The 14,212-nt window shown below is 55.4% G+C and overlaps 1 protein-coding gene across 1 annotated transcript; it reads left to right on the top strand.

Annotated features, from left to right (window-relative positions):
- Positions 1-4,797: 4,797 nt before the first annotated feature.
- On the top strand, positions 4,798-9,280 carry MESP1 (mesoderm posterior bHLH transcription factor 1). The gene is made up of 2 exons (XM_082386940.1): positions 4,798-8,593; positions 8,919-9,280. Exons 1-2 carry the CDS (start codon positions 7,877-7,879, stop codon positions 8,991-8,993), a joined length of 792 nt encoding a protein of 263 aa, XP_082243066.1. The 5' UTR covers positions 4,798-7,876; the 3' UTR covers positions 8,994-9,280.
- Positions 9,281-14,212: the final 4,932 nt, after the last annotated feature.

Below are 14,212 nucleotides of genomic sequence, written 5' to 3'. Positions count from 1 at the left end.
TCTTTGGATATATAAAGAGCATGTTGTTTTGTGACCTTTTCTCACTAATGTATGAATAACTTTTCCACATCAGTAGCTGTATTTATTTCTGCAATGAGATTTTTTAAGGCATGCCTAGTACTCCATGGTGTGGCAGTAACAGTTTAGGTAACAAATTCTCTAGCATATACTGAGATGCCTTAAAGTTTTCCACATAGGTGTATCCTTATACTTATATTTTAAAAGTTATTATTATTTTTTTACATTTATTTATTTTATTTATCTTATTTTTGGCTGGATTGGGTCTTTGCTGCTGCGCTGGGCTTTTCTCCGGTTGGGGTGAGCAGGGGCCACTCCTGTTACGGTGCGCGGGCCTCTCACTGCTATGGCCTCTCCTGCTGTGGAGCACGGGCTCTAGGTGCATGGGCTTCAATAGTTGTGGCACGCGGGCTCAGTAGCTGTGTCTCGTGAGCTCTAGAGCTCAGGCTCAGTAGCTGTGGCGCACGGGCTTAGTTGCTCCGCGGCATGTGGGATCCTTCCAGATCAGGGCTCGAACCCGTGTCCCCTGCATTGGCAGGCGGATTCCCAACCACTGCGCCACCAGGGAAGCCCCTTCAAAGTTATTTTTATTTTTTTATTTTTTATTTTCTAATTTTTTTTTTTTATAAATTTATTTATGTATTTATTTATTTTTGGCTGCGTTGGGTCTTCGTTGCTGTGCGCGGGCTTTCTCTACGTGCGGCGAGCAGGGGCTACTCTTCGTTGCGGTGCACGGGCTTCCCATCGTGGTGGCTTCCCTTGTTGCGGAGCACGGGCTCTAGGCGCGTGGGCTTCAGTAGTTGTGGTGCCACGGGGCTTAGTTGCTCTGCGGCATGTGGGATCTTCCCGGACCAGGGCTCGAACCCGTGTCCCCTGCATTGGCAGGCAGATTCCTAAGCACTGCGCCACTAGGGAAGCCCCAAAGTTATTTTTAAATTGCACGTGTCATGTATGAATGCAAACTCCTTGTAAAATTTTTAGACATTACAGATATGATCAAAGTCTCCCTTTATTACCCCTCAGAACCTGCCCTTCTTCCACCCCACACCAAATAAGTCCTGGTACATTATCACAGACTTGGTGAGTATGCATTTACGCACATACATACCGTAGAGCCTTACAAAATGCATGGTATCATTTGATGCCTTTCGGTGTAGGGGTTGGTTTTTAGATTTTTGTTTTCTTTTGCTTTTCCTTATATCAATTGAGTCATACTGAAGGGATTTTTCTGCAGTTTGGTTCTGTCACTCAACAGTACATCTTCACTTGCACCTTTAATTTTTTCTTATCAGGATGAATTCCCCATCAGGGAACCCGCTGGGCAAAGGGCATGCTGAGGCTGTTCTGAAGCCTCAGGCCAGCCTTGGGGAGCCCTGGGGACGGGTTGTTGAGGCCAACCTGGTTGTGAGCAGCCAGCGGCACATGTCGGCACTCCCAGGGGCCTCAGCCAGCCTGGCCACCTGTGCCGGGCGCTGACCTTGAACTCCCAGGGCCTGGGGTGGTGCGTAATCTCCCAGGGTGAAGGAAACTTCCTCGGCTCAGCCAAGGGCTGGATCTTGGATTTCTCTTGGTGGGGAAACCTCTAGAACCAAGGACTGAGTTCATCCTATCCTTAGTCTTCGGCACATAATCAGTACTGACCATCTAAGACCCTTCTTCTGTTTGATTTATTATCTGGTCATCTTAAGCGTTATCCTTGCCCCCAACATGTTCTCCACTCTGTCCAGGGATGTCACTGTCCCCCAGCCTCTGGCAAAGGATCCTATGCCCAGAGGCTGTTCACTCTCCCAGGTCCTGCCTAGGCATTCCAGCTCAGTCCTAGACCCACTCTGCTTCTTATTGGGTCTGAAGACAGATACCTCGGGGGAGGGGAGGCAGAGGTGCGCTCCTTCCCCTGACCTTGGGAAGGACGACCTGGAGCTGGCTGAGAGCCTGAGCCACCCAGTGACTTGGCAGGAGCCTCATCGTTGTCCTGGCACCTCACTGTTCTGCTGTGCAGTCAGCCAGGGCAGGGGTGGGGTTAGAAGGAGCCTGAAACCTGTGCGTCCTGCCTGTTGGGAGCTCCATTCTGTGCTTTCAGCAGGTGCTGGTGTTGGATGCGCCCCAAATTGGCAGCTGAGCTGGGCCTGCAAATCCCCACTGGGGAGCTGGCGAGCCTAGAGTTTCGGTCAACTTGTGGTCTGATTGTTTTCAACCTCTGCTTCCAGAGGTGTGTAGGGAAGGTAGGGAGACCTGAGCCCTGTTTGGCCCCTGCCCTCCTGAGCCCGTCCCCCTCTCCTCATTCCTCTGGGCTCCACCTTGCTCTGCCTTTCTGCAAACAGGTGTATGTTTTTCCCAGTGGACAGATGAACAAATTGGGGTCCAGAGAGGGCAAGTGGCCTGTCTGGGGTCACACGGCCCATCACACTGGCACTAAGCCGGCTTCACCTATTTCTTAAGCCAGCCCCAGCATCTCTGCCACACCTGCTTAGTTCCCAGTGCCCACCACCCCCAACCCGCACTGGCCCTGGCCCCGGCCCCAGGAAAAAAAGGCCTCTGACCGGTTGGCAGGAGGTCTGCCCAGCTCAGATCCCAAGATCCTAGGAGGTTGGGTAGCGCCCTCTGTTGTCTGTGGCTGGGATCGCAAGGACACTGGACACCCAGGGGCAGCCCTCTGGCCTGAGACGGTGCCTTGCAATCAAGGCATGCAGTCTCCCAGGACAGCTCAGCAGGCAGTTGGGAGTCCCTGCTCCATTTTACAGCCATAGAAACTGAGGAGCCGTGTGACAAGTTTCCCTACATTCACCTGTCTACATCTTTGCTCTGGGCTGGTTCAACTACTTAACCCCTTTATGCCTCAGTTTCCCCATGTTTCACTATAAGGCTTAGACCCTCCTCCACTTACCCAGACGAAGTGAAGGAGCATAAATGTGACACCCCTAAGGAGAAAGGCACAATCTACTTACCCTGCATTCTCAGCCCAGCTCCCAGAACAGGGGAGATTCTGGCACTTCCTCTTGAGCCTTTCCCGGAATCTGACAAATCTCTCTCCTTTCCTCCCACCCCCTCCCTCCTCGTCACCCCTCTGCCTCCTGTGACTTCCACTGGCTGCGCATCCAGCTGATCCATGACCAAGATAATCAGATTATCATGGGTCCAGAATAATCTATTCCATATGGCTTGCCAACTCGGTGGCTCCGGGAGCTAAAGGTGTGAGGAGAGGGGCTGATCTCAGTTGGAAGGGGCTTCCTGGGAGCTTCCGGGGCCTTAGCTGGGAGGCTGATGGGGAAGGAGGGAGGTGGAGGAGAAGTTGGGAGCCTTCCTGCTGGGCCCTCTGACTGCTCTGGGCTCCAGGTGGCTGCTGCCCCCTCTCCAGCACAAGCAGGGCCTCATCTATCCACGACCCAGTGGGGCTTAGGCTCCATGGTGGGGGGCTGGGCACTCCCCGTGCCTTTTCCACTCTCTGGATTGGGGGGTGCTCACTATAGGGCATTGCTTCTCAAGTGGCCAAGCTTCATAATTCTTGGGAGATTTTACTTTTCATACCCAGAATCTCCTCCAGGGATTCTGGTTCAAGCAGCTCCAGGGTGGGTCTGGAAACGTTTTTCTTTTTACATCTCAACAGGTCCCAGTGACTTGTAGTGAGGTTTCAAGGGGGCTTGAGGACTATGGGCCGTCGTCCCCACCTCGGCACCCTCACTCTCCAGGCGGCCCTCCAGGAGGAAAGGAGCCAATCAAGTCCTCCAGAGGAGACAGGGGAGCTGGTGGTAGGACAGAACACTGGCTTTGGTCCCAGACAGAGCCAAATGGATCCCAGCTCTACCCCTACTAGCCATGTGACATAGGACCACCTCTCTGCTCCTCCATGTCTTTAACTACAAAGCGAGGCAATGACACCCACATCACATCAGCACAGTAGGTATTACTCATGGCACAGAAGCAGAGGCTGGGGCCCAGAGATGGAGAGTGAGTTACCCAAGTGACACAAGTGGTACATGGCAGGGCAGGGGTTCTATTCTAAGCCACACTGGCCACACCCAAGAGGGGTGTCCTAGGCTGTCTAAAGGTGGGGACTTCTTGAATAACAATCGCTCCCCTGAAAGGGCTTGCCTCTCAGGCTGGTGCTGAGATGTGGCGGGAAAATCCCTGGCAGTAGGAAACACCCAAATTAGGAGCTTCCCAGGAGGTGCGCCTGCTGATGCTAAACAGGCTGGCGGTAGCAGAGAGCTGCTTCCTTCTCCTGGGGCCTCTGGCTCCCGAGGGGATGGGGATTAGGGGCTGCAAGGGCAGTACTGACATTGCACCTTTGATTAGCACTCCTATGTCAGAGGGGCTGGCCGGGAAAATGAGGGCGCTGAGGCTGGGAGGTGGGAGGGGGAGAGCGCCCAGGACCCAGGCTTGGCCTGAGGAAGCCGGCTGGTTCCTAGCAGGAAGGCTGAGACGGGGGCCCCAGCCTGAGAGGGTGCTGCCCTGTCCTGCCTGCCCCCACCCTGGCCGAGGACCCCGACTGAACTCTCACCTCCACTCGGTGGGGCTGCCCCAAGGCCTCATTTCCCAGCCTTACACGTTGGCAGGCGATGGCAGGCTCGGGCCAGGGGAGCAGGAGCCACTGGCTCCGGCACTTGTCAAAACACAGGCCCCAGAGGTGTGAAGTCCTCACCCCAGCGGGAGGACGTGTGGGCCGTGCCGCCCGGAGAACTCATTAACTGGGGCAGCTCCCTAATGAAGCCACCGGAGAGGCTGGCGATAAGGAGATCAAAGGTGAGAGAGGCATGGGGGCGAGGGAAGAGGGAGGCTGGCTGACGGGAGGGGGTAGAGCCCAGGATCTAGGTTGGGGGTCCCCCCTTTGCCCCCACTTGGCTTCATCAGGCCCACTGACCACAGCCCTTGCACACTCTGGGCCCCAAGACTCAGAGGCAACAGGAAAGGGAGGGAGTCCCACGTGGCACATCCAATTTGTCAGCCTTAGGGCTGAAGACTGAAGGACTGGGGTTGGGGGTGGAACCCTCCCATCTGCCCTGCCTCTCATGCCATTTTTGTGAGTTCTTTGCCTCCACAGACACCCCTGGGTCTTTTTAACCCTCTCTCATGGTTTCTCTCTCCTGCTCCAGATCTCTCAGTGGCTCCCATGTAAGTGAGCAATGAATGTTAACTGTTCGGTCCCAGATCTGAGAATCCTCGGGCCAGAGCTGTGTTTTCAGGATAAACAGTCTGCCTCCCACACATATGGCCTCTTGTTTAAAGAATGTCTAGTTGATTTTGTACTTAATAAAACTTCACTTCAGAGCATTGCTGCCCACAAACCAGTAATGGTGGTTTCCTCTGGACCGGGAATTGGAGGCCTCACACGGAGAATAGTAAAGAGATTTGTTATACCCTCTGTACTTGTTCAACTTTTAATCACATGCATGTATTATATTTTCAAATATATAACAATATAACAAAAGGGTGGCTGATTGTCTAGGAGTTTTTGGTCATTCTGAGTTTTCTCAATTATTAGCTACAAAGTGGAAATCAGAATCATGTGGGAATTGGAGGAATTTTTTGACATTCAGAGGTTGGCAACAGAATGCCCAGAGCCCTCTGAGATCCCACCCCTCCTGCCTGTCCAGCTTTTAGGCTGCATCTCCCCCTGCTTGGGTGCACAACCAGTTCTCACCATTTGTTAGCTCTGGTCCAGTGGATCAAAGGGGCCATCACTGGGCTCTAATGCCAGGTTCTTGGCTTGGATCTGGAACCCCAGAAAGGCATCCATTGGCCAGGGTCCAGAAGGGGCAGACCCTGCTGACAGCTGCAGGCCTAGGCCAGGCTCTCATAGGGAGTAGATGGGTCCTATGGCATGTGCCCATGGAGTGGGCTCCTCCCCTTCTCCCCAACAGTGAGTTGGCATTGCCTGTCCTGGATGTGACCATGGGCATAAGAATCTGGGGCTGCTGGGACAGACTGCAGGGTAGAGGGTATAGAGGGTGTTAGAAAAAGCCAAAGGCAGTAGAAGAAAAAAGAGACAAGGGGAGGGGGGAGGTGGTGAGCAGAGATGCCCAGGAAGAAGGTACCAAGCCACTTGACTTTGCTACAAACCAGCTCACCCATCAATCTCACAGAACTGGAAGCCATGGGGGATGCAAAACAGTAGACCGCCGGCACTGAAAGAGACCCTAGATACCGCTTCTTCTTCTTTTTATATTTTATTTATTTATTTACGGCTGTGTTGGGTCTTCGTTTCTGTGCGAGGGCTTTCTCCAGTTGCGGCAAGTGGGGGCCATTCTTCATCGCGGTGCGCGGGCCTCTCACTATCGCGGCCTCTCTTGTTGCGGAGCACAGGCTCCAGACGCGCAGGCTCAGTAATTGTAGCTCACGGGCCCAGTGGCTCCGCGGCATGTGGGATCTTCCCAGACCAGGGCGCGAACCCGTGTCCCCTGCATTGGCAGGCAGATTCTCAACCACTGCGCCACCAGGGAAGCCCTTCTTCTTCTTTTTAAAAAAATTTTTTTTTTACCACTTCTTTTGAAGACATGATACCAGACACCAGGTACTTCACAGTCTAGCTGGAGAGCAGACAACCATGCATGAAGTGGCTATTTTGACAATGTGCAAACTCAAACCTGAGGGGTCAGGCAGGCAATGTATTAGATTCTCTGAGACTTCCCATGTGGACAATCATGTTGTCCATAAATAGAGAGACTTTTATTTCTTCCTTTCCAATCTGTACGCCTTTTATTTCTTTCCTTATTGCACAAGCTAGATGCCCCCTCCACCCCCCCGGCAACGTTGAAGAGGCATGGGGTAGGAGCAGACATCCTCACCGTGTTTTCAGTATTAGGGGGAAATCTTTCAGTCTTTCACTATTTAGTATGCTGTTAGCTGTAGCTTCTTTATAGATGTTTTTCATCAGACTGAGAAAGTTCTCCTTTAGTCTGAGTTTGCTGAGAATTTTTATCATGAAGGGGTGCTGATTTTTTTTTTTTGGCTCTGCTGTGGTTTGTGGGATGTTATTTCCCTGACCAGGGATTGAACCCAGCAGTGAGAGAGCCCAGTCCTAACCGCTGGACCACAAGGGAGTTCCCCTGAATTTTGTTAAATGCTTTTTTTCTGTGTCATTTGCACTCATATTTCATTGGCAAGGCCCATTATACCTGCCCCAAAGTGGCAGAATACCAGCTAGAGGCCAGTGGTGGCAGCTGTGGCAACAGGCCGAGCCCTTGATCCTGCCAGGCTGAAGGTGGCCTGGAGGGCAGCAGACTTCCTCTCCCTCCACTCAGACGGTCCAGCAACCTGCCCAGATTCAGCCAGCTTGTTGGATTTACCTAGGATAGCCTTATCCCTCCCACTCACCACCACCAGGGAAGGGTGCACCCAGGACCAACCTGCCTCAGAGGAGGAACGGATTACTCTGGCCTCTGGCAGGAATCAGGGCCCCACTCCTGGTCACTATATGAGTTCACAGACCTGGCTGCACTATGCCCTGAGGCTCCCATCATTCAAACTGGAAACGAAGATTCAAGAAAACTTAAGAATTTGCATAAGGTCCCCAACAGGTGAAGGCAGACCCAAACCTAAGTACTGAACCTCCAGTTCCCCGACCTTGCTTCCTTTAACCTACTGAGCTGGCCCAACACCCTGGACAGTGCGCGCACTGGGGCAGGCAGGAGGCCCGAGTGTCTGGGTCAGGTGCCCATGCGAGGACCCAGGAGGGGCCAACCTGGCGCAGTCAACGGGCAGGCACCTTTGCCCCCCGTTGGTTCAAAGGGTCAAGCCCCGCCCCCACCAGGCCCCGAGCCCGCTTTGAAGTGCTGATGCGGCCTGGAAGGGGCCACTTCACACCTCGGGCTCAGGATAAAGCGGTCGCTGGCCGCCGGCCCCCAGACGCGCCGCCGCTGCCATGGCCCAGTCCCTGTGCCCGCCGCTCTCTGAGTCCTGGATCCTCTCCGCGGGCTGGGGCCCAGCTCGGCCGCCGCCCGCCTCCAACAGGGACTGTGGCTGCTCGCCCGCCTCGTCCCCGGACTCCTGGGGCAGTGCCCCGGCCGGCAGCCCCGTGTCTAGCCCCGGGAAGCCCGTCACCAGCGCCGCCCTCCGCGCCCCGACTGCGGGGAGGCGCGGCGCCCGCGGCAGCCGCCTAGGCAGCGGGCAGCGGCAGAGCGCCAGCGAGCGCGAGAAGCTGCGCATGCGCACGCTCGCCCGCGCCCTGCACGAGCTGCGCCGCTTTCTGCCGCCGTCCGTGGCGCCCGCCGGCCAGAGCCTGACCAAGATCGAGACACTGCGCCTGGCCATCCGCTACATCGGCCACCTGTCGGCCGTGCTGGGCCTCAGCGAGGAGAGCCTGCGGCGCCGGCGCCACAGCGACGCGGCGCTCCCTCGAGGCTGCCCGCTGTGCCCCGACGGCGGCCCCGCGCAGGCGCAGACGCAGACGCAGATGCAGACTCAGGCGCAGGCGTGCGGCCCAGACCTGGGCTCAGCCGCCAGCGCCGTGGTGTCCTGGGTGTCCCCGCCCGCCTACCCCGGAGCCTTAGCGGCGCCCGAGCCGCGCGATCCGCCGGTGCTTTACGACGAGGCGGCGTGCCCGGAAGGGCCGGCGATGGAGTCAGGCCCCTCATCTCCGGTTAGTACCTCCTTCCCGCGCGGAGCTCCCTCCGGGCGCGGCGCAGTAGTGGATGGCGCTACCTACTGTCTCACGCCCCCCGGCGCGCACTGCGGGGACCAGCCCCCGTGCGGCTCCCCCACTGACGGCCCGGCCTCGCCTGCTCGCCCTCCGGAGCAACAGAGTTGGTGGGCCCGGGGCGCTCGAGCGGCGAGGGGAGGGAGAGTACACGCAGGGGGCGGGGTCCCGCTCCCCGCCAGAGGCGCCCTAAAAGTGGAGCTCGCGAGGCGGACACCCACGCTCGGTGTCCAACGCTGAGGGCCTCGCTGTTCCCTCTCTCCTCAAGCTCTTTCCCGGCGACGTACTGGCCCTGCTGGAGACCTGGATGCCTCTCTCGCCCCTGGAGTGGCCGCCGGCCTGAGTAGTTGAAGTGACGGCGGACATCTGGCACCCCGTTCTGTGAACACCGACGCCTTTTTGGCCTCTGCGCCTTCGAAGAGGTCCCAGTCCAGACTCCCTTTCCTGGAAGAGGGCACCGGCGATACTGGCATGGGCATTGCTGAAAGGGAGAGCCTGTCCCCACCCAGGACGGACTTCCCCAACCCTTCCCGTGATGGAGGGACCCAGAGGGTAGACACTTTGAGGCAGGCAGGAGGCTCTGCCTAGTACGTGTTTATTTATTTGTGAATAAATTTTGTGCTGGTGTCACTTGCCAAGTTCTTCTTTCTCTACAGGGGCACAAAGCTCCCTTCCCCTCCTCCAAAGGACGTAGGAGAGTTGGGAGGGTTTCTTGCAGTCTTCAGCCCCCAAAGCACACAGGCTCAGACCCCTTCCTCCTTTTCCCCAGCCCTGGCTTAGCACCTCCTGTTCCAGATGGGTTAGCCTGAGGCGGGGGGAGATTCATTGGAGAAAGTGGCAGCGAGGGGAGTCTGTCCATCTTTTCTTTGAACCTGGTGGGGAGCTGAATAAAACCAAGTATCTCTGTAGAAAATGCATTTCCATTAGTGCGTACTTACTGTGCACCAGGTCCTTTACACATTTTATACCTAAGTAATCATTTTGCAGAAGGATAAGCCAAGGATCAGCACTGAAGCCTAGGTATGACTTCAGAATCCGGGCTGTCAGCTCTGGTAGGGTTTTGCCAAGCTCCATTCATTCTGGGGTCTGAGGGGACACCAGCTCCAAGGGCTCATTGCATGTGTCCCAAGTCCTTATTCCCCTTGTGCTGGAGCGTTAGGCCTGGACCCTGGGATTTTCCCATCTCCCTTCACTCTGGTTTCTCTCCCATGTGGTTTAGAGACATGAAATAATATCAGTGGTCAGCCCCAAGTTTAAGTAACTGTGACCTCCTAGAGGCCTGGCTAGGGTGAGATGAGAGGTCCATTGGTTGCATCCAAATCCACAGAGCTGACCTGGAACCAGGCTTGGATTCAGATTAGGGAAGTGCTGTGTGGGGAAGGGGGAGCCTTGAGCCCAGAAGGAGCCTGGCCTCAGTCAGGGGGTCTGGTGAGCAGTCAAGCCTGGGGGGTGGTGAGGTGGGGTAAGGGGTGTAGCCTCTCTGTCTGAGGGTTCCTCAGCCATCTATGGATACTCAGTTCTTCCCCTCTGCCCCGCTCAAGCATCTTTGAAATACTGGCCTTGGCATTTTTTATAAGAGCTTTATTGAGGTATAATTTATGTACCATAAAATTCACTCTTTTAAAGTACATAATTCAATGGTTTTAGTATATTCATACAGTTATGTAACCATCACCACTGTCTAATTTTGGGTCATTTTCATCACCCCCCAAAAGAGACCCTGTAACCATTAACAGTGACTCCCCATTATTCCGTTCCCCCACTACCCACCCCAGCCAGCTCATCTGCTTTCTATCTCTATAGATTTGCCTGTTCTGGACATGTAGTATGAATGGAATCATATAACATGAGGCCTTTTGCATCTTGCTTCTTTCACTTGGCATCATATTTTCTCATGTATCGGTACTTTGTTTCTTTTTATTGCTCAATGATATTCCATTGTATGGATATACCACAGTTTATTTATCCATTGATATTGATAGGTTTGTTTTGAAACCACTTTGGAGATCATTTCCAGTGCTCTGGCCCAGGCCAGGAGGGGCAGTGATTCAGAGTGGGGTGGGGGGCTCACTGTGTATAATTCAGAAGCCCAGGCGCACCCTGGCCAGCGTTTGGCTGCAGAGAGTGCGATGCAAAAGCAGAGGCCCTGCAGGGGGGCGGGACCTCACAGCTTCGCTGATCCGCCCCCTTTCCCGCACCTCCACCCCCAACGTGCTCTCGCCTCCCAGAGCCCTAAGGAGCAGAACGGGAAGTCTTTTCCAGGACCCAGCCCAGTTTAGAAAATCTATTTACATGGCAAAGGCCCCGTGGTTTAGGACGGGGAATTAAAGTTATTAGCAAGTCTTTTCACAGATAAGTGGGGCTCATCGGCCAGCCTCCTCCCCTGCGGAGAGCCTCCCCTCACTCTCCGAGCCCAGGAGCGGCCCACTGTTTATTAGCACCTGGGTGTGAATTTTCATTAACACGTCCCTGTTAATAAGAGAGGTCTGGAGATGGGAAGGGGGCGCCTCCCACCACTCCCACGCCCCCACCCCCTTCCTGGGCTGGCCGCACTCACACCCACCGGGAGGAGGACCGTAAGCAGCGTCCAGGTAGGTGAGCCCTGGGCGAGTGCTCGCTCTCAGTTCTCTGCTAACCTGTGAGCTAACCCCAGTTAGCAGGGCCATCTTGAGGATGGGCAGTTAGGTAGGGAAGAGGCTGACTAACACGCCCGTGCGGATATTCAGGGGCAGCGCTGGGACTGGGACGCGGGTGTGACTCTAGGGCCTGCCTGTGTGCTTCCCCGATGGTGCACTGCCTTTGCGACAGCTGAGCAAGGACAGAGGGTGCTGGGTGGCGCCTCACCTCACCTGGGGCTGGTCCAGAGCGGTCTGGGCACCGTCCTGCTAGAAGTGGGAGGAGGGGGAGGATGGCATCAGAGGCCTGGCCTGCGGATCCGCCTGCACGCTGGTCGCTGCCAGTCAACAATGCTGCCCTGCTTTCCGCCTTCGAAGCCCAAGGGGTCAGAACCCACATGGTGGAGAAACAGACATATATGGAGCAGCAATTTCAAGTCATTTTAGCCTCAGAGCCACAGGTGAGGCGGGCAGGTGGTGCTTATACCTATTTTACAGATCAGGACACTGGAGCACAGAAAAAGGTCAAGGAATTTTTCACAAAGCTAGTACGCGGCTATTGGGGTGGGGACAACGGTGGGTGGTAGTCGACAAATCCGGTCTTTGCCTTAGCCTGGCAGGCGAGTGTGTGAGCATGTTGGGGGTGTGAAATAAAGCTCCTAAAGCACATGGACCACCAGCGCCGTTGCCAGCAGGGACGTGCCACTGCCTGCTGACCACACGTGTTGCTCCCGCCGAGACAACTGTACTGTGTAGATGCTGATGCTGGATGGGCCAGTGTTTTAAGGAGGGGCAGCTAAGCTGATTGGTCGACATGCAAGACATTTATTCAAGGACACGGCACTTGGGTCACCGTATGAGCCCAGGGGCGGAGGGAAGGGCTGGTGGTCATGAGTTGTCTGTATCGGCAGATGTTAGACTGTCCTGGTAGCCGGGCTGGAGAGCTGGGCTCAGCCATGGGTGGGCAGGTGGTGCACCTGGAGGAGGGCCGTGCGTTGGCCATGCGTTGCTAAATAAACAGGTCCATCTGAGGGGCACATGGATGCCCCAGGATTCTGAAACACCCCCTACCTGGAGAACCAGGCTGGCATAGGGCTGGGGAGGGAAGCGAGCCCTAACTGCAAAGCCCCTGTTCATCCCAGGGCGAGGCCAGGGCCACTTTGTCCACTCCCCCGCTCTCCCCCAGTGGCAGACCCTGCATTTGCACAACGCTGAGGGTAAGTGTCTCCTCAGCTTTGTACCCCAGGCACTCATTTGCCTCACCCTAGTCCCAACACTCCCCTGAGAAGACCCAAGGTTCTTGGTGCTGCTTCTAAGGGGCCCTTTTTCCCAGTGGGCAAGGACCTCTTTGGGGGCCACCGGCACAGCCCCAGTGGTGCACCAGCGCTAGTGCCCTGGATCCCCAGCCTAGTGCCACCTGGGCCTCTTCTGCCCATCTTCTGGCACTTTACCAGCCCTGGCTCCTTCTCCTTCATCCCTCTGTGGGCCCCAGCATCTAAGGCTCCCTGTGAATGCCCCAGCCCTCCTCGCTCCCCCCATGCACACTAGGAAATGAGGAGGTGGCCTGGTGTTGGCTGCATGTGACTTTGGAAAGGGTGGACAGGGCACCTTTGTTGTCTCGGCCTGTTCAGCGCCCCTCCTGCCTTCATCCCTTGCAGCCTGTCATTTTCTTTTCTCCAGACAGCTCCCCCTTCCTTAGTTTGGGTGGCCATGACCTCCATGCCCCCCCAGGGATGGGCACGTGTGCAGGCTGGCAAGGTCGTCATGGTGAGTGGTTCAGGGATGTGACCACATGCAGGCCGGTGAGGAGCAGGCTCAGGACTTTGCTGGAACCATTGAGAAAGGGACACTCACTGTGGGTGCTGTTGGTGGCCATGTTGCCGCCCAAGCAGAGGGCCTACCTGGAAAGGGAGTCAAAACTGAGAGGTGGAGAAGGATTCCTGCTCTTATCCAACACCGGGGTCCAGCCACATGGAAAGCATTACGCCTGGACTTTTACACTGCATGAGCCAACAAATTCCCCTTGTTGCTAAAGTTAGTTTGAGTTGGGTTTCTGACACTTTCTGTTGAAAAAGTCCATCAGGATTTGATACAGGCTGTTCCAAGCTGTGTAACCTGTGTGTCAATTTCCCTCTCATGTAAAATGGGGGTAATGATATCTACATTTCACAAAGCTTATATGAAAAATACACAGACCACGGTAGATGCCCCGTAAATGTTAGCTCCCTGTCACATTTAGGTGGCGTGTAAGGCCAAGACTATCATCCTAAGTTTTCCTTCCTCATCTCAGAGAGAGCTGCCACCATGCCTACTGTGGAAAAGGATTGTTGTAGAAAGTTATTTTTGCTGCTGTGTTTTCATTCCCATCCGGGGGAGGGCAAGGGGCAGAGTGTCTCAGGCGGGGACCTCTTCATCCAGGGGACATTCAGCTATAGTCAGTATCAGCACCATGAGGGCGGTGTCGTGCCAACAAAGAGTGTGTGTGACCCAGGGCAGAAGGTGGATGGGGACACAAAAGCAGCTGCGGTCACAGAACAATGCAAGCATTTGGCCTTGGTGGGCGGTCTTGGGAGACGGCCGGAGGCACTAACCACTTGCAGTTCTCAAAGATACCACACGGTGTCCTCGGAGAGGCAGATGTAGGCCTTGAGCTGCAGGGGACTCCACCCAGTTTTCCTGGGAAGGGCAGTTTCTAGAAAAGAAAAAGGCACCTCTCCGCCCTCTTCCTGTGCCCTTAGGTACCCCAGCCTCCTATAGGGTTCCCAGACCAGAAGGCAAGCGGCAGTAGTGGCACAGTTCCTGCCTGCCTCCTCACCTGCCCCTACTTTGCCTCTCATACCTGTGTGACCTCAGGCAGTCACTCAACCTCTCTGAGCCTCAGCCTCTCCAAAGTGATTCCATAAGGTTATGAGACAGCAAAGAGAGGGAAAAGAAGTAGGCGGAGAGA

This window comes from Balaenoptera borealis, assembly GCF_965194805.1.
Source record: "Balaenoptera borealis genome assembly, chromosome: 3".
Classification (NCBI taxonomy): domain Eukaryota; kingdom Metazoa; phylum Chordata; class Mammalia; order Artiodactyla; family Balaenopteridae; genus Balaenoptera; species Balaenoptera borealis.
Note: the sequence above shows the minus strand (reverse complement) of the source record. Positions and strands in the feature narration are given on the sequence as shown.

Excerpts from the sequence above, each read along its gene's own strand:
- MESP1 (XM_082386940.1), top strand. The coding sequence starts at position 7,877 with ATGGCCCAGTCCCTGTGCCCGCCGCTCTCTGAGTCCTGGATCCTCTCC. Across the intron at positions 8,594-8,918 it reads AGTCAGGCCCCTCATCTCCG|CTCTTTCCCGGCGACGTACT; the intron begins GTTAGTACCTCC and ends TCTCTCCTCAAG.